General features: G+C 41.9%; 2 protein-coding genes across 2 annotated transcripts; both read left to right on the top strand.

Annotated features, from left to right (window-relative positions):
- Positions 1-3225: 3225 nt before the first annotated feature.
- On the top strand, positions 3226-13888 carry LOC120687831 (AP-2 complex subunit alpha-2-like). Its single transcript, XM_039969871.1, has 26 exons — positions 3226-3726; positions 5128-5259; positions 5358-5483; positions 6100-6162; positions 6253-6350; positions 6429-6636; positions 7235-7306; positions 7386-7478; positions 7655-7756; positions 7880-7977; positions 8469-8550; positions 8661-8749; positions 9549-9654; positions 9732-9797; positions 10091-10197; positions 10282-10386; positions 10479-10599; positions 10828-11325; positions 11429-11509; positions 11627-11791; positions 11874-11960; positions 12067-12192; positions 12341-12421; positions 12497-12568; positions 13110-13189; positions 13274-13888. Exons 1-26 carry the CDS (start codon positions 3595-3597, stop codon positions 13416-13418), a joined length of 3135 nt encoding a protein of 1044 aa, XP_039825805.1. The 5' UTR covers positions 3226-3594; the 3' UTR covers positions 13419-13888.
- A 1455-nt stretch (positions 13889-15343) lies between these two features.
- On the top strand, positions 15344-25464 carry LOC120687783. The gene is made up of 12 exons (XM_039969801.1): positions 15344-15815; positions 15904-15983; positions 16878-17062; positions 17563-18631; positions 18703-18830; positions 19234-19293; positions 19380-19430; positions 19533-19603; positions 20169-20314; positions 20635-24333; positions 24414-24568; positions 24647-25464. The coding sequence occupies exons 1-12, from the start codon at positions 15511-15513 to the stop codon at positions 25073-25075; spliced, it is 6378 nt and encodes a 2125-aa protein (XP_039825735.1). The 5' UTR covers positions 15344-15510; the 3' UTR covers positions 25076-25464.
- Positions 25465-25591: the final 127 nt, after the last annotated feature.

The following is a 25591-nucleotide window of genomic DNA, read 5'->3' as shown; positions in this document are numbered from 1 at the left end:
TGCAATCAACCATATATCATAATTAGTAGTCAATACTCATAATCAGAAATATGTGTGTATTTGTATGTGCAATATATACCTGTGAAACGAACACCATGAGCACAACCACTACCACCACCAGCAGCACCACCACCACCACTACCACCAGCATCAGCATCAGCACCGTCACTATCATCACTATCATCGGCCGAGGTGCTATCCTTGGACTCCTGATACGGGGACTATCATCAACATCAGTCTCGGTGTCGCTGCTTACTGGTTTTGCTGTTCCTTTGGCTTTTCGACGCTTCGGGTGACCCTTCGTAAGCCCCTTCTGCAACTTCCTCTTCCCTAGGTGAGTGTCACCCACATTTTTACATGCTCAATCGCTGATGGAAGCATCCCCCGTAGCCTCACGTAGATCTGACAAGTTTATTTGATCTCTGACAAGATGGGACTGGAGAGGGATGTCGCTGTCATCATCATCCTCGTCCAGAACTGGAGCCCGGTTAAATCTACCATATTCCATCCATTCCCGCACCGGATTATTCTCATCATAGAAAGAAAGATGAGCCAGCTGGTCAATGAAATCACCAACTGGTCAATAAGGGCCAGTCTTTCTGAAACTTTACGTGCCTCGTCTTCAAGTCTTGCTCGTTCTGATCAAGGTACTTGCCATCAATATCCCGTCCAGTGGGTAATGCAATACCATCACCTGCAACCATATGAAAATCATGAGATACAAGAATGTAAGCTCATAGGTGTCGTTCCAATGAAAGGAAACTTACCCCACTTCTGTGTCTCCCTGACCGCGCTGACAAAGTATGGACTATCAGCCTGTCTTCCAGGTACTCCTGCAATATGGAAAAACTTTGACCAAGCTTTACCAATAGCTTCATTTGCATTCTTACCCTTCTGCGTCCACGAGCCTATATCAATCCTTGGTTGCGTCATTCCTCTTCTCCCACCAACTGCCAAGTTATACTCCTCCACCACAGGACTCTCCCTCTGCGAAGTTGTCCTTCGAAACATCCTCTACATAGCATTTCCCCTCGTCGAACCACTGCCCCCTCCACGCTCGTATGCACCTCCTCTCTGTTCCACCCCCGTCGGAACTCTGCTTCCGCTCTCGATAGATCCATGGCATGCTGCACCTGAGCCTCCTCATCTTCCTCATCACCGGGATAGTTTCCCTCCGCTGCAGACTTCTCCCGTCTCAACCTCTCTCGAGCCCGGTCAGCAGTTGTCTTCTTTGCCCTATCAATGTTACGCTGAAAGAAGTCCTGCACACCAGGTGGCACATTCCTACAATGGACCACCTCTGCCCCGCGCCCAGCCAAATGTTATTTCAATCTAGTCGCACCACCTCCTTCTTTCTGCGTACGACAATAGTTGCATCGCCATCCGGGATAAAGATTTTCACCGTGTTCCCATATAACATCTTTGCCTGCCATTGTCTATCTGCATACATGGACAACAAAAACATATCAATCACATAAATAAAATCCTAAATCCTACACCTAAATCTTACCTAAATCCTAATTCTTACACCTAAATCTTACCTAAAATCTAAAACATATCAGCCATACACCTAACTCTAACCTAAATCCTAAAACAAATCATCTAATGTTCTAAATCATACACCTAACCAATCATTCTATTAAAAAAATCACTTCTTACCTTCTCTCCCGGTCGCACTGGCCGGCTAACCGCCTCTGCCCGCCGGTCGGCGACCAGCCCGAGGCCGGGCCGGCTTACCGGACTAACCGGCCGGCTAGCCGGGCTCGGCGTGCGGATTTCCGGCTGCTGGCGCCGGTCGCCTCCTGGGGCGGCGGACAGGGAGTGGGTGGGGGGGGGCGGTAGGGTTCTGGGGTCGCGCGACCCCCCAGCTCTGTCCAGAACGTTATCAACCTCGCCAGAGCGCCGTGGGTCTTAATAGTCCGTCGGTTTTTTTTCTTTTTCTTTTTTGTTTTTTGATTTAAATTCAAAATTCCGCAAACTATACTAAATGAACGAATTTTTGAGAAATTTTGACACCATTAGATTCGTCGCACCTTGAAGTATTTTTAGCAATTTTTTTGGGCATTTTTCATTTTTTTAATTCAAATTCAAATTTTAAATTTGTGCCGGTTTCATACCGGCCCAAACCGAAACTGGGCCAGTTACCGGTCAAACCGGACCAGTTACCACCAGTTTCGTAAACCCTGGTTGCACGAGAGAAGGAACATGCCTGGAATTGAAGTGAAAGTTGTTTAACTTAGAGCATCTCCGTCAAATTAATAATAACTATTTTTATGTTTTAGGTAATAGTTGCTTCAGGAGACTATCAAAATACAATCACTAATAGTAGGATAGAGGAAAAACCCTCCACATTTAAGTGAGAGGGTGGTGTGTTTTAGTGATTATCAAATGGAGATTAGATTGGTAATTGGTAATCTGCTGGAGCATCTCCGTCACCAAAATAGTGTATTAGGGAGAGGGATGAGTAATCTGTTGAACATGCTCCTATAGACTTCAACATGGATCATCGCCAGACACCGTCGGTGTAAGTCCAACGAAACTGGTCTTGCTCCAAGCTCAAAATAATAGTATTGATGCCCGGAACTAACTAACGTACTATACTACTAAATTGTGTTCTATATTGAGTGTACCCCATGAAAGATTATGTGGTGTGATCTTTTGGGACTTCTATCATATTGCATGTTTTATTTATGTAGTCTATGTTATACAACCAAGGACATGGCTCCTGTAATCAGGTAATTATTCTTACATAACATAATCCACAATTCATCTTCAACTATAAAAATATATATATGTAGTTTATATATATCTAGAAAAATCAAAACGACTTAAAATTTAAAACAGAGTAAGTATTCTCTCACAATGCCATAAATTGTGTAATAATATAGCTAGTGGTATGGCAACCACTTGTATTCAAACCAACTGTATCAATCTATTTCCTTATCACATATTTGAAAAAAGAGTGATCCACCAATTATATCTACTTTGATACTTAACGACTATATCAAAATTTCATGGATTTCAAATGAATCAGCACCAAATTAATCAATCAAACCAGGCTCTTTGACCAAAGAAAAGAACAAATGTGCGCTGGTACTCAAACGAGCATATTTAAAACTGAGCAAATTTTGTTCTTTACAGTTTGCATGTAAACCCTCAGAGCCAAGGAGTCCGCTGCTGGACGGAAGATCAAAGTCAACCCCAAATCTACTAAAATCTCATGGCCTGAGTTTAAACTTCAACCCGACCAGCCACGCCAATTTTTTTCCTCTTCTTTGGCGGACGCAATAAACCTTCCAGAAACCAGCGAAAAAGCGCCCCCCAATCCAGCACACGCACACCACCGCCGGGGCAGACAGGCAGGCAGATCAGCCGCCCCTCCCCGCCGTCCACCTCCGACGACCGCCGCCACCGAATCAAAACCGCTTCCATCCTCCTCCCCGCACCGTCTACACGCGCGGAGGTACCGATCCATTCCGCCGCCCCGCGGGGTTTTGCTCCCCCGATCCGGTGCCAGATCTCGCGCGGCGGTAAGCGGATCTGGGGTTTCTCTAGAGGCGGCGTCGGGGGCGGGGGCAGCCGGGGGACGAGGAGATGGCGCTCTCGGGGATGCGGGGGCTCTCGGTCTTCATCAGCGACATACGCAACTGCCACAACAAGGAGCAGGAGCGCCTCCGTGTCGACAAGGAGCTGGGCAACATCCGCACGCGGTTCAAAAATGAGAAGGTCACGCTTGTTCCCCTCCCTTTTCTTAAGAGTTTTTGGTTTGATGCTGGTTGATAGGTGCGAATGCATTTGCGTAATTGAGGGGGTGGGGCGCTGGGGATTTTGCTCGAAATGCCCCGCTGGACGATAATTGAGGAGCTGCGTGCTGCTGAATTGCTGCTTGGTAGTCACTAGTCAGTTCGGGACAGGTAGCTCCGCAGTGTAGTTTTGAGCCGTCCTAGTTTCAAAATGTTCGACGTCTGATAGAATTATACTTCATTCAACTATATCTTTTGGTCGCGTGGGCATTGCTGTCTATTGTCTCAAGTCTCAACTGTTACTGATTGCAACAGTCTGTCAAGGAGACCGACCATTTCGAACGATTTAGGGGTTGGTTTTCAACCTTCTTAGCCTCTGGTTCAGTTCGTATTTAGTGGAAATGGTTTCCAACTGTTCAATAATTAACTCACGCCGCACTGGGTACGTTGGGATTCTCTTGGAAGTTAGGGTAGTGGTATTTAGGGTTTGCCAGTGTGCTTTGAGCTACCTCTTCACTTACAGTTTCATGCGACTAGCTAATCTTCTGCTTATGTTGGGATGAATATTTCTCATTCATATCGCTGAGGTCTCCTTTCTGCTCCTTTGAGCATCATTTTTTTCTAGTTACATGTTTAATTACGAAGCTGTTTGTAAAACATTACATTAGCAGCATTTTTATGAAATTTTTGGTCGAAATTTGACAAGTTATATTGTCTATATCCAAAAGAGAGGTATGTATTGTAACAGCATGATTACGGAACGTAAATGATTGTTGTGACCTTTGATATTAAAAGCCCAATGATAATTTTCTACGACATGATGTAAAAGCATGTGTTTCTGGACAAGACTTGATGTTAAGAAAAATGAAATCAAACTGCTGATAGACTTGCCACGATGCTAGACATATGAAATGAAACTGCTGATAGACTTGCTATTTATAGATGTGTTCATATGCATGGATCTGCATTAGGGAGTTCTTTACTAAAATAAAATAGCACCACAATGTGCTAAACAACCTGATTCATGTTGGGATATCAATCTCATCAGCTCATGCAGACTGCCGCATATGGAAAGACAGACAAATCCAATAACTTGTGTTCCTGTCTATGACAAGTTGACAACACACTTGTGTTTCCCTCAATGCACCAAATGTTATGTGGGCCACAGTAGGCATTTCCTGTTAACCTAGTGTAGAATGCCAAAGATGACATCTCCATTCAAGATAAAACTTCAATCACCAAGGGCCTTGCTTTCCCTGGGAGTAATGGTGTTAAAACGTGCTGTTGTAGCCATGCAACCCTCCCCTTAATTGCCTGAAAACCCCAAATCATCGACAAAAGTTTGCAACCGTGCTATAAATCACTGTGTTTTCTTACCCTACAGGGCTTATCACCATACGAGAAGAAAAAGTATGTGTGGAAAATGCTTTACATTTATATGCTGGGTTACGATGTTGATTTTGGGCATATGGAAACTGTTTCTTTGATATCTGCACCAAAGTATCCTGAGAAGCAGGTAAAACATGTAGTTATGTTATCCTTAGTCATAGCATTCTTTCTCAAAATATTTGTTTCAGTTGTTTCTTGATTGCTATCCTTCGACACATGCTGCAGGTTGGCTATATTGTGACATCTTGCTTACTGAATGAGAATAATGATTTCCTAAGGATGGTAATAAATACAGTACGGAATGACATAATTGGACGAAATGAGACTTTCCAGTGCTTAGCATTGACAATGGTATGCCATCCTGTCTTATCCTACTCTAATGGTCCTAGCTTCCTTTTCAAACTATCGAATACTCCCTCCATTTATAAATATACGATGTTTATGACAAGCTAACTAGTTTAAAATGTCATATTTAAAAACAGAGGAACAAATTTGATCTAGAAATAGCAGCGTTCAGTACATTAAATTGTTGTCGCCATCTTTAGGGAAAATAAGCAACCGAGCCTGCAAGTACGCCAAAATTGTAAAGCATGCTTTTAAGGCTTTTACTTTACTGATTTCATTTCTGTAATTTGGACAACTTTAGATTATTATCTTTTTGTTGTAATTTAATGGCTTCAACTTCATTATATTTTATGAGTCGACCTTTTTCTTTGCATGCATTGGTTATATATGATGATCTAAGTAAATAGGCGGTGGCATATGGACAAATGTCATTATTGTTACGCTGAACACCAGGCCGTGAGCCTTTCCATGATTAGCACGTTGCACGCGTTCTAGCTAGTAGCTACCACATTTGACATTTATATGCTGGATTTGATAGTTTAGTTCTTATCTGATTCTCCTGCACAATTAGCACCATTTTGTGTCCATTATGTGTTATATCTTTTACTAAAATATTTTTCAGGTAGGTAACATTGGTGGGAAAGAATTTTCAGAGTCACTAGCCCCAGATGTCCAGAAACTTCTTGTGAGTGGATGTTCTATTGCTTATGTTCCCCTCTCATTGTTTTGTGAATGATTCTATTAAATATTAATGAAACATCTTATGTTGTCACAGATTTCAAGTAGCTGCCGTCCTGTTGTCAGAAAGAAGGCTGCTCTATGCCTTCTGCGGCTTTATAGGAAGAATCCTGATGTTGTGAATATTGATGGCTGGTAGTAATATTGTAGAATATAGAAGTATTACATTATACTCTACCTAATATAATATGCTAATTGGATTCTGCATATCAGGGCTGATCGAATGGCACAACTTCTAGATGAGCGCGACCTAGGTGTGCTGACATCTGTCATGAGCCTTTTTGTTTCATTAGTATCCAACAATGCTGAAGCATATTGGAATTGCCTTCCAAAATGTGTAAGAATACTGGAGAGGTTAGCAAGAAATCAAGATATTCCACAGGAATACACTTACTACGGAATCCCATCTCCTTGGCTTCAGGTATTTTCCTTTCTCATGCCATCATTCCTTCATCCAGTTTGATTTATCAGTAAAGTTACTAAGTTAGGTCAAATCTGTTTTTAATTAAACTGTTACATTCTATTATGCTTGACCAATAACAACAGTGAATCTGTGAGCGGAGATATGTAAATACCAACAAAAGTGACTAGTCATGGGTATAGTTTAATGGTTGCTACACGTTTGTAACACTGAAGCTACTTAGGCAAGTTGTGATTTAGAGGGCTACGCTTTAGAGGTTTACCAGTCTGAAATCTATGTTACATATTCTGTACTGTGTATAAAAAGTAAGCAGCCGTAAGGAATTATTACTGAAACTAAACAGCTGGAGTTGCTATTGTTAGAATGCATATTCCTTTTTTTTCATTGGAGATAGAACCTTTTTCTGAAGGGTAGTATTAGGCTGTGCATGGCCGTGGCAGAAACACACAACTTTTGAAATTATAGACCTTTACGAATTTGAATTTAGTTACTTCTTCATTTGTGTGTTGAAGCCTTGAAGGAAAATTTGTATGTGTGCTGTGTGTATAGATGGAAATGGTTCTCACCTTCAACTAAGCATAAAATTTTATCTTCACAGGTTAAGACAATGAGAGCTCTTCAGTACTTCCCTACCATTGAAGATCCCAATGCAAGACGAGCTTTGTTTGAGGTACAACGTTTTACTTTAACTGTTGTACTCATCTGAACAAACATTTGTGAACTATAATTATATTCTTGTCATTCTTTAGGTTTTGCAGCGCATTTTGATGGGCACTGATGTTGTTAAAAACGTTAACAAGAACAATGCCTCACATGCTGTTCTCTTTGAAGCTCTTGCTCTGGTGAGTTTATACTGACTTTATGAACGGCAAAAAATATTTATTTCTAGCAATTTGGTCTTGCATTTTTCTTTCTGCAGAAATTTATGCTTCACTTTACCAATTTAAAACTGATAGCCTGGTGTCTTACTTCTTTTTCTTTAATAAAGTCTGTTTGCATGTATTATATTTCCTTACAGGTCATGCATCTGGATGCTGAAAAGGAGATGATGTCACAGTGTGTGGCTCTTCTTGGGAAGTTTATTGCAGTCCGGGAACCAAATATTCGGTATCTTGGTCTGGTAATTGCATGCCTTTTTAACATTTACTTGATTTATGCCTTTTATTGTCCGTCTTGCATCCACATGAAGCTGTGCAAGTGGAAAATTTAGCATATTGAGACAGTAATTTATCTATCTTCGCAGGAAAACATGACTAGGATGCTGCTAGTAACAGATGTGCAGGACATCATCAAAAGGCACCAGGCTCAGATCATTACGTCTTTGAAGGATCCAGATATCAGGTTTGACAGTCTCTAATTTCCTATACTTCTCAATGAATTGAATGGAATAATATGAGCATCCTGACTTTCTCACTAGGCTGTACCTAAACTATCTAGGGTGGCTTCTACATAGACTCCACACCTTTGGTTCCGAATACAACAGTACCTTTTAGTCCCAATCAGATTCGGCTAGGATAGAGATGGAAGTGCATATGAATCACAAATACATTTATAGGTCCAAATTAACCACTCAAATGCAATTTTTATTGTTTTTAGTTGCAACTGTAGATCCGATCATTCATTTTTAGGTAAAGTAAAGTACTCCATCAATTATCTTGTATTTATCATCATAGAGTGTCTGATGTCACCTGCAATCTCTTGCATGGAGTGACTTTGGATTGTAGTAAAGGTCAAACACTAAGAACAGTGCTAAATATTTTCAACTTTACTGTAATAATCTGTGTACATTCACCTTCGCTGCAACTTCATATTTTTATGATACTTTATTGCAGCATTAGACGGAGGGCTCTTGATTTACTATATGGCATGTGTGATGTTACAAATGCGAAAGAAATTGTTGAGGAGTTGTTGCAGGTAACTAATCTTGTGAGAGGGGCCCAGCAGTGGGAAAACTTAACCTCGCTCTCCTGTTGTTGATTCATTAATGTGATTCCTTAGATTGAATGTTTTCTTTTCCCGCACAGTATCTTAACACAGCCGAATTTGCAATGCGTGAAGAGCTCTCTCTGAAGGCAGCTATTCTTGCGGAGAAGTTTGCTCCAGGTCTTTCATGGTAATATTTTGATGACAAGATCAGACCGGTCTTCCAGTTAGTATGTTGCAAATTGTCATTTATGTCTGATATATGTGGCAGTTGAAATCACATAATTACATGTTATAAGTTAGTACATTTTGTGCCTTGAATTGTCAGAAACGTATTCTCAGCTTCTATTTTAGAACTTTAGTAGATAGAAATGTTTTATTTTACTGCCCTTTGATTGTAAATATAAACAATTTTAGCTTTAGGCACAGTAATCGAGGCACGCCATGGAATGACTTCAGTGTCCTCATTTATTCCCATATTTTACCTCCTTTTGTCTTATGTTTAAGAAGCAAAGAGACCAGGAAAGAGGCCACATTTATTTATTAGAACACGAGCACCATTCAATCCTGGAAAACTAGGAAAATAATGGTTAAGATTTGAAATTCTTAACTGTAGAATGAGCTAGGGTCTTGCATGTCTGAAGAAGAATTCCTGCTTAGTGAATCGTAATGGGTTTGTACATGCTTCCTTTTGAGGGGTTTAATACTCCAACATTATTGGGATTAATTTTTTATTTTATTGATGTTGTTGGTGTTATTGAGGTATTTTGTTAGCCAAGACTAGAAGATCTAATGCCATCAAGTTCAGCCTTTTACTGTGCCCATAGCTGCGCAATGACCAATCTCAGATATTTAATTATTGGATTTTGATATTTCTTGTAGGGTAGGGTGACAGCTGTAGCATATTGTGTCATTAGTTTGATGTGCATTTTGGTTTGTGCAATTTCATATCCTTGAATTTGTGCTATATCTAAATTGTATTTGTTCAGGTATGTTGATGTTATTCTTCAGCTTATAGATAAAGCAGGAGATTTTGTAAGTGATGATATATGGTATCGAGTTGTACAATTTGTCACCAACAATGAAGATTTGCAGGTTGGCTTATATATCTAGTTGCATGAAATCTTCTTTTTGTTTGGCAAATCCATGGTTTGATTTTGCAATTTTATCAGCCATATGCTGCAGCAAAGGCGAGGGAATATCTTGATAAGCCTGCTATTCATGAGACAATGGTCAAGGTATTTTTTTCATCTGCTCAAGTTGTTGTATTATGAAAAATTACATGGCTACTACTTGATATTATTTTTCATTGGAACCTGGTATACACTTCTTAGTATGATATGCTTACCTTTATTTTGGATACATATTTCGGTTACATGAAATTGCCTTGATTGAACTGGAACCTTTGTTCTATCTTCTTTTATTTATTTACAAAAATGGACAAATATGTCTGACATCTTGTTACACCTCCTATTTGTACCTACACATTTTCTTTCTTGCATTAAATTATCCTTCTTTCTCACTAATACAGGTCAGTGCTTACCTTCTTGGAGAGTATGGCCATCTTTTGGCCCGGCGACCTGGTTGTAGCCCTAAGGAATTGTTTGCTATTATAAATGATAAACTTCCAACAGTATCGTAAGTTGTGAAAGCACCTACTTGAGTAACTTCTTTGTCATTTTATATCCTGTTGTAATGTATTTACTATCAATTTCTCCTCAGGACAAGTACTGTTGCCATTCTTCTCTCAACCTATGCCAAGATATTGATGCACACTCAACCTCCTGATGTTGGATTGCAGCAACAAATCCTCACAATATTTAAAAAGTAATAAATGATTTTTCAGTTCCAGCTTAATGATGTGCTACCACATTTTGTGTTGTTAAACTTTTGTTTCTCTTGCTTACATTATATTCTAGGTATGAGAGCTATATTGATGTTGAAATACAACAAAGAGCAGTTGAATATTTTGAACTAAGCAGGAAAGGCTCTGCTTTGGCAGATGTGTTGGCCGAAATGCCGAAATTCCCTGAACGTGAGGTAACATACATGACCGACTATTCTTATAGGCAGTTAGGGCCAGGTAACCTAACATTTATTTTATTATTATTGAAAGACGCAGCTCTCCCGCGTGTTCAAGAAAAAGAAAACTTGCACTGCCAACTATCACCTCCATAGTTATATTTTGATGGGATACACTTATATTTTTGTCAATTTATTCCATTGAGAATGTTTTTTTATAACTATGGATTTACTTGTCAAATGTAGTCTGCTTTACTGAAGAAGGCTGAAGATGCTGAAGTTGACACAGCTGAGCAGAGTGCTATAAAGCTACGAAGTCAGCAGCAAACTTCCAGTGCTCTTGTCATAGCTGATCACCCCTCTGCAAATGGATCAGCACCAGCAGCTAATCATCTCACTCTTGTGAAGATGCCAAGCCAAACTGTTTCTGATATTCAGGAGAGCAGTGCTACTTATGAAGAAGCTCCCAACCCACCTGTTGAAGCTCCCAAAGAAAATGGTCCTGTTGAAGTTGAGAGCAATGCCACAAACATTACTGAGATCAACAATGAGATTAAAGTTGAACCTCCTTCGACATCCCGTTCTACTTCTCCTGCAGACCTCCTAGCAGATCTTTTGGGTCCTCTTGCAATAGAGGCCCCTCCTGCTGTAGAGCAACATCCTGCCCAAGGATTAGACACTAATCAAAGTCCAGTAGGTGACTTGGCACTAGCTACCCTTGAGGACCAGTCCAACTCAGTTCAGGTAATAGTGTATTCCTATTTCCTTTGGCTGTATGCTAATTGTCATCTTAAGTTGAACTGTATCTTTCAATTGACACATGTGAACTGAACTATGCTTTATACAGCCAATTGTCAATGTTGAGGAGAAGTTTCATATATTGTGCACAAAAGATAGTGGAGTGCTGTATGAGGATCCTCACATTCAGGTTTTGGATAGATATTGTTTCCTTCCCATAGCTGCAATTTTTTTAATCCTCATGTTTTATATCTGCCTTACCATACTTTAACACAAACTTTCTTTTCCTCCTTGATGTTGTTTCTAGATTGGTTTGAAAGCGGAATGGCGTGCTCATCATGGTCGTCTTGTTCTTTTCCTGGGAAACAAAAATACTTCACCCCTTATGTCAGTGCGGGCTCTGATTTTGCCTCCTAGTCATTTAAAAATGGAGCTCTCGTCAGTTCCAGATACTATCCCTCCAAGAGCGCAGGTATCATTTGATGCAGTATAATGTTTTTGCACCTTTAATATTCTCTTCAATGTCTTATTCAATTCTCTTTTGTTTTCTGTAGGTGCAAGTTCCACTAGAGGTTGCAAATCTTCGTGCAAGTAGAGATGTTGCTGTTCTTGATTTCTCATATACGTTTGGAACTGCACTGGTGATTCTTATATGCAATTATATTTTGTTCTCTTAGTGTCCCAATGCTCACATGTTTTCTCTTTTCCTCACAAGGTAACAATGCTTTCTTTGTTTTGCTTATGCAGGTGGATGCCAAACTTCGACTCCCTGTTGTATTGAATAAATTTTTGCAACCTATAACTCTTACCCCTGATGAATTTTTCCCCCAGTGGAAAGCACTGACTGTTCATTCGCTGAAGGTTCAAGAAGTGGTAAGGCCTCAATTGTAATTTGGAGGATAAGCCGATTTAAAAAGTGATCTTCGGCGTGTGGAAAATGAAAGAATCTCATTACGATTATTTGGTTGAATGTTTATTGGAAGAATCTTTCTAATGGCCATATTGTTATGTGAACAAACAGGTAAAAGGTGTGAAACCGATGCCTCTTCCTGAGATGACTAATCTTTTCCTGAGCCTTCACTTGGCGGTCGCTCCTGGACTTGTATGTTATGTGATATTTGTCTCCTTAATTTGAGCCTTTGTTTTTTCAAATTATTAAAGTTCTTGTTCGTTGTAGGACAACAACCCAAACAATCTGGTTGCGTGCACTACATTTTTTTCTGAAGCGACACGTGCGATGCTTTGTCTGGTAAGCATGATGGTTGTCTGTGCTTTACATTCTTTGTTTATGTACCATGGTTATTTTCCTTCCATAATGAATTACATTTTTAGAATGCAAATAGATTGCTGCCTTATATTCTTTTGGAGCTATTATGGTATTGATCCATTTTACTAATTGATCCCCAACTGAACTCCAATGCACCCTTGACCCAATATTATTATACCAGTTCAACCATATTCTACCATTGAGTCGACCCGACTCATATGAGTACCACTTGTAACTGGCGAGCACAATACGATTAGATTCAAAACCCACTCTGTTCAGAATACACGCTGGTTCAACCCTAGCAAATTTTCTTTAGTGTTCTTTTTTCCGGCTAGGGTAAATATCCAGTTGGATCCAGGGTAGCATGAACTGTGAAGACAGCAAATATATCTTAATGAATTTTCTAGCTTCTGCTTACATGTGATGGATGCCTGTATGTTGCTGTCCTATTTTTATCCCTTGAGGAAGACTTTTTTTTTGGACATGATGTTACATTTTGCCACTTATCTTTGACTCTTTGCAGATAAGAGTTGAAACAGATCCACAAGACAGGACTCAACTCCGGCTAACAGTTGCATCTGGCGACCAATATTTGACATTCGAGTATAAGCTTGCTCCATCGTCTCGTAAATAATAGTTTCTTGCTAATGGGAATATAAAAGTTGATTCAAAGATTTTACTAAACAGGTTGAAGGAATTCATCAAGGAGCACTTGATCGATATCCCAAGGACTCAGGCAGCCCCACCTCCTGCGGCGGTACAGCCACAGTTGCCTGCTGCAGCACCTGCCACATACAATGACCCTGGTGCCATGCTTGCTGGATTGCTATGAGAATGAGAAGTAAAAGCAAAACAATAGAGTTTTGATGTACATGACAGTTGTTTAATATGAGGATCTAACATCTCCACAAGCATCTGGCTGGCAAGACAACACGTGGAACAAGGAAAGGGCTGGCGGAGTAGTCTTGAGCGGATTCTTCAACGGGAAAGTGCTAGATTCTTTTGGGCCTGTTGCAAGGCCCCTCCATGGAGCAGTTGCTATATTGTGTAATCTTAGTTTGTTGTTTGTCATTGTCATCCCATCCCCTTTTGCCCCATTTGTATAACTTGATTGCCCAGGTCTGGTGGTGAATATCAGTAGTTTTGTGTGTTTATATAAGGTGCTAGATTTTCCACCAAGCCGATTGTAAAGTTGCCTTGATGCGCATTGCATTACAGTTTGTGTAGCAATAAGGTTGGGATAGGGAAAGGAAATTAATAGATCTTGCCTTGTGCATGGTGTGTGTGGTTGCATCGCTTTAATCCTTTGGGCTATCTGAATGATCAGTGGGTTTCCTGTGCCGTTATGCTGCCTCATTCTACCGTTGCAGGCCCTTTCGCTCTGTGGCATCAAGAAACAAGTGAGCCTGGTGCTGCCTCTAAGCTTCTAATATGTGCACTCTGCAGGTCTTCCTGTTCCTTTGTGCTCGTGTGTAGATGGCGAAATTCGCGAATAATCACCAATCTGGTGGTACATATTTTATATCACCAATCTGCTATTCTGCTTGGTGGTGGAATGGAAAGCTCTCTTGACTGCTGCCTGCTGGTGGACAATTGAATTCTCTCCGGGCCTTGGTCCGATGTTAGCAAGGCCCGATTGCTGTTGGTTTTTGTTTAACTTGTTTTCCTTTTGGATTTTCTATTAATTAATTAATTAATTTTTTAACATAAGGGAAGGAAGGACGCCAGGTGGATGATGAGAAGGAGAAGCGTAGCACACAGATAGCCGGCGCCACCTGTACCGTTGTACTTGCACACGCCTTCAGGGAGTCTGTGACCGGTAGGTACAGTACCTCTAAAAAATAACTGCCGGCCTGTCACCGTACGACGGGAGTGATGTGAACAAATGCTAGGTGCCGTTCCGTTGCTAACCATCCAAAGGGAGAAGCAATCCGGCCGTCGTCAGCTGGTACACTCGCCATCCGATGGTAATCCCCTCCAAAATCGTTTCGTCGCTGTCGTCGGGAGATAATAATAGCCGGTAGCTGTCTTGGCTTGCTGATTCCTTCCTTACTCGCTGGTTTTTCTTTAGCTTGTCGTCATCCGCGATCGAAACTTTCGCCCGAGCAAGGAACACATGGGGCGCGGAAGACGACGTGACGGCGCCGCGCGGCCTCGTAGAGTCGGGGGTGCCCCACTCCGAGCCGATCCTCGCCTCGCCTGCATGCGTGCGGCTTTGACTGAGATCCGTCGCCGTCCGTCGTGCAACACGCCAATCCAATGTGGTGGTACGTCGGCGGCACCATACCCACTTTGGGAGAGAAATGAATGGTGAAAACAAAGGTTATCCGTCGACGGGATCTCTTTATTTTTTTCTCGAAAAGAAAAGAAAGAAAGAATAAGATAAAGTCACTTGCGAGTTGCGATGCCCCCAGGTCAATATTAAAACCCAAGACAAGCATCGCAGCGGTCAGCAGCGGCTCTGCTCCTCCCCTCCCTCCTCTAGTCTACGCTACGCGGATGTGGCTTTTGCCCTGTGGTGCGGTGCCTTTGCAGCTTGCAGTCCACGTTCCAAGTTCCAAGTTCCAACAGAGGGAGGGAGGGAGGGAGGGAGGAGCCGGTCAATGCCGCAGGCAGGTGTAGGCACGCGGCGAAACAGAGCCAGCCACACGGACCGCCCCCCTCCGTCTTTACTGCCAACCCGCACGCGCCACACCTAACCAGCCCAAATACCCGAGACCGCAGGGGCCGAACCGCAAAACACAACCCCTTCCCCTTCCCAGCCCGCAGCCAGCAGCCAGCAGCTGCTTCCTGCGCTGCGCCCACAGGGTCGGGGCGAGGAGGAGCAGCGGGATTAGACCGCCGCGACGACGGCGACGCGCTCCACGCCGACCGCCGCTCCCCCGCCGCGGGGCCGCCAGCCCTCAACCCCCGGGGCCCGATCCATGGACGCCGGGGCCCAGCAGCTCACCCCACCGGAGGCCGACTGGCCGCCCGAGCTCCGACTCCCGCCGCCACCGCAGGCGCCGGGGATGGACGATTCGCAGTTCCTGAGCTCGATCATCGGGGTGCCGCCGCGCCAGGACCCGCCCGCGCCCAAGAGGAGGGGGAGACCGCCCAAGAACAAGGAAGGCCCTACCACGGCGTTGGTCGCCGCGGCGCCCAAGCCCGCCAAGAGGAAGGACGACGACGAGGAGGTCGTCTGCTTCATCTGCTTCGACGGGGGCAACCTCGTCGTCTGCGATCGGAGGTGGGTGCCGTGACGCGTTGCCCGCGAATTGCGCTGTGCCTTTTTCTCCGACACTCACCCGGTTGCTTCTCTTTGTCTCCTGCTCTAGGGGATGCCCTAAGGTCTACCATCCGGCGTGCATCAAGCGCGACGAGGCCTTCTTCCAGTCCCGGAGCAAGTGGAACTGCGGTGAGCTTCATCCATCGCAGCCGCCCCTTCTTCTCCTTGCTTAAACAAGCCACCCTTCTCCTATGCCGATATTACTAGGTTATATTTGCTGATACAAGGATACCATAGCCTACTTAAGGGAACAGATGCAAGTGATTCTCACTGCTGTTTCATTAATGATGTATACAGCTGCTACCTCATTGATTGCTAGCAAACTTAGGTCTCCTATATTGAAGGGACAATACGCAGTCGGCTTGTATCATGAGTTTGCATTACATCACTTCAATCGGGGCTCCCATTCAGTACATTCCCTAGATACAAATGTGAGTAATTAATGGGTTAATTGATAACTAAAGATAGAGGTCTGAAAGGAAAGTAGAATGCGTCATCTACGGTGGAGTGGAGAACTGCCGCGTGTCATGCTATGGACAATAAATAATCCCGACCCTTCTCACGCTTCATTGTATTCACGTCATCACATGTGTATATACTACAGGGAGAGATTGTTTTAGTAGGCTTTAGTTTAGTCAGTATGTATGAATGAATGCTCAGATGTTGGCCCATTAGCTTCTATTCTTTCCAAGTAGCTCCTGTTGTATTTGGACAAGTTTTTGAGGTGTGTTTGTGTAGGCATTTTGCATGGCTATGTCCAACACTTGGCTTTGTGGTGGTTTAATTCTTTCTCCTTTTTGTTATCTATTGCTTCTCAATTGTATCCTGTTGTTGTGTAAGAGGTTGCGATGATGACAGATGCAGAGTTCTGCAATGATTCTCAATTAGTTTGGCTTAGCTGGTAATACAAGACGAAGAAATATGTACTTTCATGAAATTTTTAAGCTGGAATTCAATAGCTTGGCACTTGAAGTAAACCCACTCAGCTGTTCTGTGTTTCTTGACATTTTTTTTTTATATCAGGTTGGCACATATGCAGCAGCTGTGAAAAGGCAGTGCACTATATGTGCTACACTTGTACGTACTCCCTCTGCAAAGTTTGCATCAAGCAAGGCAAATTCTTCAGTGTCAGGGGGACCAAGGGCTTCTGCGACACTTGTTTCGGGACTATACTTTTGATAGAATCCAAAGATGAAAGTGCCACAAAGGTAAACCTCTAATTAATCTAAAAAAAATACTCCATTCATTTGACAAAAATTCAGAAATGCTCCCTCCGTTCCAAATCACTTGTCGCTTTAGCTTTGTCCTAAGTTAAACTTGTCTAACTTCGACCGAGTTTATAGAAAAATGTACCAATATCTAAAACATCAGATTAGTTTCATTAGTTCCACCATAAAATATATTGATAGTGTATTTATCTGTTATTGTGGAAATTCACATGTCGTGACAAGTAATTTGGAACGGAGTAAGTATATTTCATTTCAGCTTGGTGTTATGTTATTGCATGCATTTTTTTAGCAAACTTAGTCACCATTTTTCTTTGAGAGATTAAATATTTCACACTTATTCTATACCTGCCTTTATGTGCTGCTTAGCATCACAATCTCATATGGTCCTTGTGTGAAGAAACTAAATAGTTCACCTATTATTTGGCGCACTGTCCTACATGCTCAAGTGACCTTTCTTTGCTATGTGTTGTGTCTTACAGGTTGATTTTGATGACATACTCAGTTGGGAGTACCTGTTTAAGCTATATTGGCTAGATCTGAAAGGGAAGCTTTCATTAACATTGGAAGAACTTACTAATGCGAAGAACAGATGGAATGTTCCTATCACTCCTGCTAGGAAAGAAAAAGATGAGTCATCTGATGACTTATATGACGTTAATAATGACGATGATGCTGGTTCTGACTGCTCCTCAAGAAAACGAAGGCGAGGTAATTCTGCAAGGAAAAAGGTTCGAAAACGTCGCAAGGTAGATTCAGACTGTAACATTGCTGCCAAAAAGGTTGAGCTTCCAGTTAAAGATGCTGGGGGCCTACCCACTGAAGTACTAAATGAACGGACGCCCTTGCCTGTAGACACAAAAGTACCAATTGAACAGGTGCCCTTGCCAGTAGACACTAAAGAACAAAACGAATGGGTGCCGTTGCCAGTAGACATGGAAGTACAAAATGAATGGGTGCCCTTGCCAGTTGACACAAAATGGGCGTCACCAGAACTGCTGGAGTTTGTAGGACACATGAGAGGTGGTGATCAATCTTTTATTTCTCAATTCGATGTTCAGACCCTTCTGCTGGAATATATTAAGAAGAATAACCTTCGTGATCCTAAGAGGAAAAGCCAAATTGTTTGTGACACAAGGCTTCACCGCTTGTTCAGGAAATCACGTGTTGCTCACTTTGAGATGTTAAAGCTTTTGGAAATGCATTTTCTTATGAATGAGACTCCAAAAGTAAGTGATAATAGCCAAGTACCCATCAATCCAAATTTGGCTCAAGTAGATAACAATGGATACAGTGACATGGCAGTAAAATTGTCTCCTGATAAGAGGAGAAGGATGCATAGAAAGATGGACAGAGAACCACAAGTTAATCTTGAGGCATATGCAGCTATTGATATGCATAATATAAATTTGATTTACATAAGGCGCAGCCTGATGGAGGATTTAATTGACGATGCCACATTCTCAGACAAAATTTATGGTGCATTTGTGAGGATAAAAATTTCTGGTGTTGGCCAGAAACAAGATATATATCGCCTAGTAAAAGTTGTTGGTAAGATATTTACTTGCATTATTAAAGTTTTCTTCTAACCGTGAGCTAACTATTTTCCTTTTTTTTTTCAGGAACGCACAAGGTTCCAGAAAAGTACAGCATTGGGAAGAAGATGACAAATTTTGCCCTTGAGATATTAAATTTAGACAAAAAGGAGATTATCACGATGGATACAATATCGAACCAGGATTTTACAGAGGTTAGATACTTTTGCTTGGTGTCCTGTTTCTTGTTTAGTTTGTGCTGCTAGCATTTCTTAAAAGTCTTTACTTTATGTATAGTTTGTATCATTGAATACTTGGTGTCTATAATTGCACATGTTCATTCGCTTATGAGTAGGTAGTTATAGAATAATAAGGTAAGGTGAGCATAATCAAATGCCTAGATTTTCAGGCATATGGCCATACGGGTGTTTTCCTCCCCCAGTATTTGATTAAAGGCTTTATATGCTCCAAGTTCTTTCTTAGAAATTATGTTCTGAAATTGTCTCTTTGATTTACTTCTAACCTAGTTATTACTCAACGGATTACTAGTGTGCATCATAGTTGAACTACATCGGATTTCGTTTTCACCTCTTCTGACATCTACTTGTACTTGTGTAGGAGGAGTGCAAACGCTTAAGGCAGAGCATGAAGTGTGGTCTAATTAGCAGACTAAAAGTGGTATGCTACATGAGGCTTGACACTCGTGATCTAATTTATTTCTGGCCCCTCAGATATGTGTAAGTTTGTTTTGTATATTAACGCAGGGGTATATCCAAGAGAAAGCCAAAATCTTGCAATCTGTAAGAGTGAATGATGTAAGAACTTAGCTGCATGAAATTATAGATACAATGATGCAATGATCTTGTTTTGTTCATAAGATCTCAGATTTAACTTACTGCTATTTATTACTCTTACAGTGGTTTGAAAATGAAAAGGAAAGGCTGGGGCATCTTCGTGATCGTGCAAGTGAAACAGGGCGCAGAAAAGAATATCCTCTAGACCATTTTACTAGATGTGATCTGCCTTTATTACTTACATGTTTGTGGTGCTCATCTTCTTTATGGCTGAATTATCATTTTTGGATCTTATTATTTGCTTCTTCCAAGATTAATTTTAGCTTCGTTTATAATTTACTAGGCAATTGTGTCCGTGTGTTGCTACGGACAAAGTTGGTAGAAGTATCGGATACGTATTGGTACCCGTGCGTTAATTTGTAGGGATCAACATGATCGAGTCATGGACGGAGGGGGTTAGTCCGACTTGCATACGAGATAGACTAAGGCCCACCTGTCAACAATACGAGACGGACCAAACTAAAAATTTAGGTGGAAACCTTACTCGCTTTAGAAATAGGTAGATTATGCAATTCGCGGCTCCCTTTTCTTATCATAGTTTTGCTGTAGGTCTGTTCATGCTAGGGCCATGATTTTTTTTTGGTATGGAATTGTGAATATTCTTGATGATTAAAGACAGATTTATTTTTCTTATATTATTATTGCACTGGACTTTGTACCCCCTGCTGGATAAATCTGTGATCCTTGACTGTATCATACACTCAGAGAATATGTAGAAAAGCTGCAGCTTCTCAACAATTCTGAGGAAAGAACTCGCAGGATAAATGAAGTTCTGGAAGTGCATGTTGACTCCCATATGGATCCTAATTATGAATCTGCTGAAGAAATGGATGACAAAAAAGCTGGTATATATCTTCCCGAAATGTCTATGTTTTATGTTCAGTAATAAATATTAGAATATACTAGGTGCCTCGTGTCCAATAAATCTGGCACTTGTAGCATAATTTCATGTGGTCTGTTGTAGTACGTATCCGTAAAACCTTTAGTATAAGTTTTTATATTGTAATTTTCATGCAAAGATGCAATGCGACCTTTTCTTATTACTACGGTAACATTTCACTTGACATCGTAAAAGATTTGCATTGATGTTCACATGACAAAACTTTCCTTAGTTTAAGTGTTGATTAACTTTAGTGTTTGAGCATTATTTATTTATTATGTGCAGTTGCAAGATCAATAAATCGGACAGGACCAGACACGTCCATATCACGAAGAAAATCAAAATATACAAACACTATGCAAAACCATCCACAAAAAGTTTCTGATTCTAGCCGCCATCCAAAAAACTTGTCCTGGGAAGGTACAATACATGGATCTGGAGCTGGAAGAAAGTTCGAGAACACCACCATAGCAAACAGAGCTGTGTATGAAGCTGGATCACTTTCATTGTCTGGAGTAACAATGTCAGGTGACACGGAGCCAGAGAAAGTCTGGCATTACAAGGATCCTGCTGGGAATGTTCAAGGCCCATTCACTCTTTTGCAACTATCAAAGTGGATAAGTTACTTCCCACGTGATCTGAGAGTTTGGCTTACATTTGAGAGTGAAGAGAGGTCATTGCTGTTGACTGAAGTGCTTTCAAAACAGCAGAAAGATTTCACTCAGGCTTCATCGCTTACAAGTAGCAAGGCAACATTGGCTGGCACTAGACATACAATGAACAGCCCAAGTGTGGATCAGACGAATGCTCTATCCCCTGTTGGTTATAGTATGGCTGGTTCTTCTGGAATAACCGTTCAGTCTAATAAGTATTATGCTCCAGAAAGAGAGAGTGTGTACTCTCCGGATGATAGCTTGTCATTGTCAACTAGTTCGGTTCCACCCAAGGATGTTCATACTGTGAATAGCCAAGCACAGTGCCAGGCAAAGCATTCAGTTCTTATTCCATCTCCTGGGAATTCATATGGGCAAACAGACTTGCACCATGGTGGAGTGCAGGGAGGATACTCTGGTGAATCGAACCACCGTCACAGCAGCGGAGCCCTATGTCCAGTCACGGCCCACATGAGTTGTTGTGGACGTGGTAATGTGGAATCGCATCAGAATCAACATGTTTTGTGGTCACAATGTCAACATGATTCCAAAGGTAGTTCACAATGTGGATCTGTTAAAGATCTGAATTCAAGGCGGGATCTATCGAAAAATCTACCTACTCAACGTGTCGGGAAAGATGTCTCCAGTCCTCTGTTTGCTTGGAGTCCTTCCGAGTCCAGGACCGCTTCAAGTCAACATGAAGGCTCTTGCTTAAGTTCAACAACCAATCCAAACTTTCTCGATGAACTTCATTCTTCTATTGCTTTTGCAAAGCCAATGAGCTGTGCTCCAGCAACTCCTATTGAAGATAGAGGTTCTAGTTCGCCATCCGGCATGCTGAGTCACTCAGAAAGAGTTCCAATCTGCAGTCCGGATTCAGGCCCTTTGGCATCTGCTTCCGATATTTGCAAGATGGAGGAGATCATGAATCAGCAAAGAACACTCGAAGCGGACACATCAAATGCTTCAGTTAACCAGTCTCCTCAATCAAAGATTTTCCATGTATCCTCTCCTGATAACCAAGATATTGACTGTGAGGTTCCTAGTCCAACTCCAAGATCTGAGAATAAGGAGCTTGCAGTTGCCAAGTCAGGATTAACACCAGCATCACCTGAAAATGTCACTACTACTAACTCACCTGATTCGGATACACACACGGTGAAGATTGTGAGTCAACAAAAATTACCTGAGGTGGTCGCATCAAATTCTTCGGGTAACCATTCTCAATCTAAGGTTTCTCCGGAATCTTCTAATAGCAAAGATCTGGAATGTGAATGTCCCAGTTCATCCCCAAGGTCCGAGAATAAGGTTCCTGATGCAGACAACTCACTTTTAACATCAGCGGCTCCTGAAAATCTACCGGAAACTTCTGCGCCTGCTTCTGGTACATGCAAAATGGAGTTTGTGAATCAGAAAAAAACACTTGATGCGGATGCTTCGAATGCTCCACTTCATCAGCCTCCTCATTCTCACATTTCCCCTGCATCTCCTCATGGCAATCATGATATTGGGTGTGAATGTCCTCCAAGATCTGACAGTAAGGAACCCCTTCTGGACAACTTAGTGATAACATCAATGGCCACTGAAAATGTAACGACAGCTTCTGCATCTGCTTCTGATACATGCAAAATGGAGGAGTGTGTGAATCAGCAAAAAATACATGAAACAGATGCATCAAATGGTCCACTTCATCAGCTTCCTCATTCTAACATTTCCCCTGCATCTCCTCCTGATAATCAAGAAATTGGGCATGAATGTCCTCCAAGATCTGACAGTAAGGAACCCCTTCTGGACAACTTAGTGATAACATCAATGGCCACTGAAAATGTGACGACAGCTTCTGCATCTTCTTCTGATACATGCAAAATGGAGGAGCGTGTGAATCAGCAAAAAATACATGAAACAGATGCATCAAATGGTCCACTTCATCAGCTTCCTCATTCTAACATTTCCCCTGCATCTCCTCCTGATAATCAAGAAATTGGGCGTGAATGTCCTCCAAGATCTGACAGTAAGGAACCTCTTCTGGACAACTTAGTGATAACATCAATGGCCACTAAAAATGTGACGACAGCTTCTGCATCTTCTTCTGATACATGCAAAATGGAGGAGTGTGTGAATCAGCAAAAAACACTTGAAACGGATGCATCAAATGGCCCACTTAATCAGCCTCCTCATTCTCCAACATCTGACAGTAAGGACCCTATTGTGAACAATTCAGTGTTAACATCAGTAGGGCCAGAAAATCTACCGTCAACTTCTGTGCCCGCTTCTGGTACATGCAAGGTGGAGGAGATTTCAAATAAGGAAAGAACACATGAGTCGGATGCATCAAATGCTTCACTTAATCAGCCTTCTTGCACTGACGCTTTATGTCCTGATAACCAAGATATGGAGTGTGAATATCCTAAACCAACTCCAAGGTCTGAGAGTGAGCATCCTCTCATGGATAACTCAGGGTTAACATCAATAGTGCCTGAAAATTTAACCTCTACCTCTGCATCTGCTTCCGATATATGCAAGATGGAGGAGATCTTGAACGAGAAAAGATCACTTGAAGCAAATCCAACAAATGGTTCGGTTACTCAGACTCCTCAATCCAAGGTTTTCCTTGTGTCTTCTCCTGTTGTCCTAGATATTGAACGTGAATTTCCTACTGCAAGTCCTAGACCTGAGACTAAGGAACCTGTTGTGGTTAGCTCTGTGTTAACATCAGCAACGCCTGAAAATTTGACTAAGCAACATATGGACTTACCAGATGCTTTTGTATCACCCAAGTCTGGTCAACCAACTGGGGGTCCTAGACCTGAGATTAAGGAGACTGTTGTGTTCAGCTCTGTGTTAACATCAGCTGCACCTGAAAATTTAATTAAGCAGCATGTGGACTCACCAGATGCTTTTGTATCACCCAAGTCTGATCCAATAACTGGGGAATTAGATGCCATGAAGTCAGATTTTAAATGTGAACAAAATATTCAGAAAGAACTATACTGTGAAAGTGAATCTATTGTTCTTACAAGAGGGAACATGTTAATTGATCCTTCCTGTGGTGCTGAGTCAATTGATGTGTCAGATGTCTTGGAATCTTTAATGGAAGAACAAAGGTGTGGGACTTCGTACATGCAAGGAACAACTGATTTGGAGGACTTCCTAGCCACCTCTGCCGAGGAAGAACCACAATGCTCTAGCCCTATTGCATTATCTCCTTGGGGTGAACCTAGTTATTACCAAGGTGATGCTATTGATTCTGCACTATGGGGTGTCCAAGATGATCCAATCAACGATATGTGGTCATTGCTTTCTCCAAGACCTATGCTCCAATCTTCATCTGGTTAGTCAGTATGCAATGCTTAGCATGTCCTGAACTCTCCATTAATTTTATTGTGGAATCATCTGTTTTCTCTCCACCAGGTATTGGAACTGAGGGGAAGGAAACTTATGATATCAACGAGGTAGGTGTGGCCCATGGTAATAATGAAATTGTTCAAAGAGGATCAGTGCCAGTTGACGACATTGTGAACCAGGTGAACTTGGGTGCTCCCACACATTGGGTCCTGCCTGAGCAGGTAATTTTGTATGTAATGCCTGAATGGCATTTTCCTCCTATATGACTTCATATGACATTGTGTTTTTCCCTACTTCAGGTTCCGTCAATACCACATGATATGTCAATATCATCAGTAGATGAGAGTACAGGAGTTGTAGGTTGGCAGCCATCAGCCAATCAGAGCTTAAATGAGGGTACTACATGGAGCACTAGCCAGAATCTCAACATTTCTAGCAAAGAAAATGCAGAGCCCTCAAGTAAAAGGACTTGGGAAGCAACAAAGAAGCAGGAATCCACCAATTCCAGTGTTTCTGGTTCAGGAGAAGCCACTGGAAACACCAGAAAGGGCTTGAACCCACCTTCTGGTATTGCAAATCGGGGCAGCCAGCGGAATCATCACCGTGGCAGGTACTCTCAAATCAGCGAGTCTTGGCTTCTTAGTTCAAATCACTCTAGGAGTAGGTCTGATAGATTTGGTAGCAGTGGGTCATCAAGATCAACTTCGAAAGGGCAACCTAAGGGTTAATGTAAATTTGATGAGAGCAGGAGGAAGGGTGCATCTTGTAGCTACCTGCATCCTTGATCTCTGCAGCAGAAATAGGTTTTAAATTCTTTGTCATATGTTTCCCCTTTGTATAGGCTAATTACAATGTAGTCAACAGAGCGTAAATGACCATATCTGCTCCACTCAACTGTAGCAAGGAGTATATGTTTAGCATAGAGGTATGACCGAATGTGCTTCCCAACAAGTAGATTCAGCTTTTGGGCATGGTCTGTATCATCTTGACACTCTGTTCGATGGAACAGCCATTGTACCACCACAATCTCTTGACGCATTGGTACGCCTGATGTACTGGAAACAGTGATGTCTGATTGATTGGTTTAGCTTCTGATATATCTGGTGTTACTGGATGATATTCTGTGATTTTTAGTGTAACTGTACACCGAACTTGGTGGAAGATGGTTTCTTTCTTTGTTTTGGTGAGTGTAGAAGATGATTTGCTGAAAGGAGTTGTATGCGCCAGACAGGAAGATGAAGGCG

Source organism: Panicum virgatum, chromosome 9N (assembly GCF_016808335.1).
Source record: "Panicum virgatum strain AP13 chromosome 9N, P.virgatum_v5, whole genome shotgun sequence".
Lineage (NCBI taxonomy): Eukaryota > Viridiplantae > Streptophyta > Magnoliopsida > Poales > Poaceae > Panicum > Panicum virgatum.
Note: the sequence above shows the minus strand (reverse complement) of the source record. Positions and strands in the feature narration are given on the sequence as shown.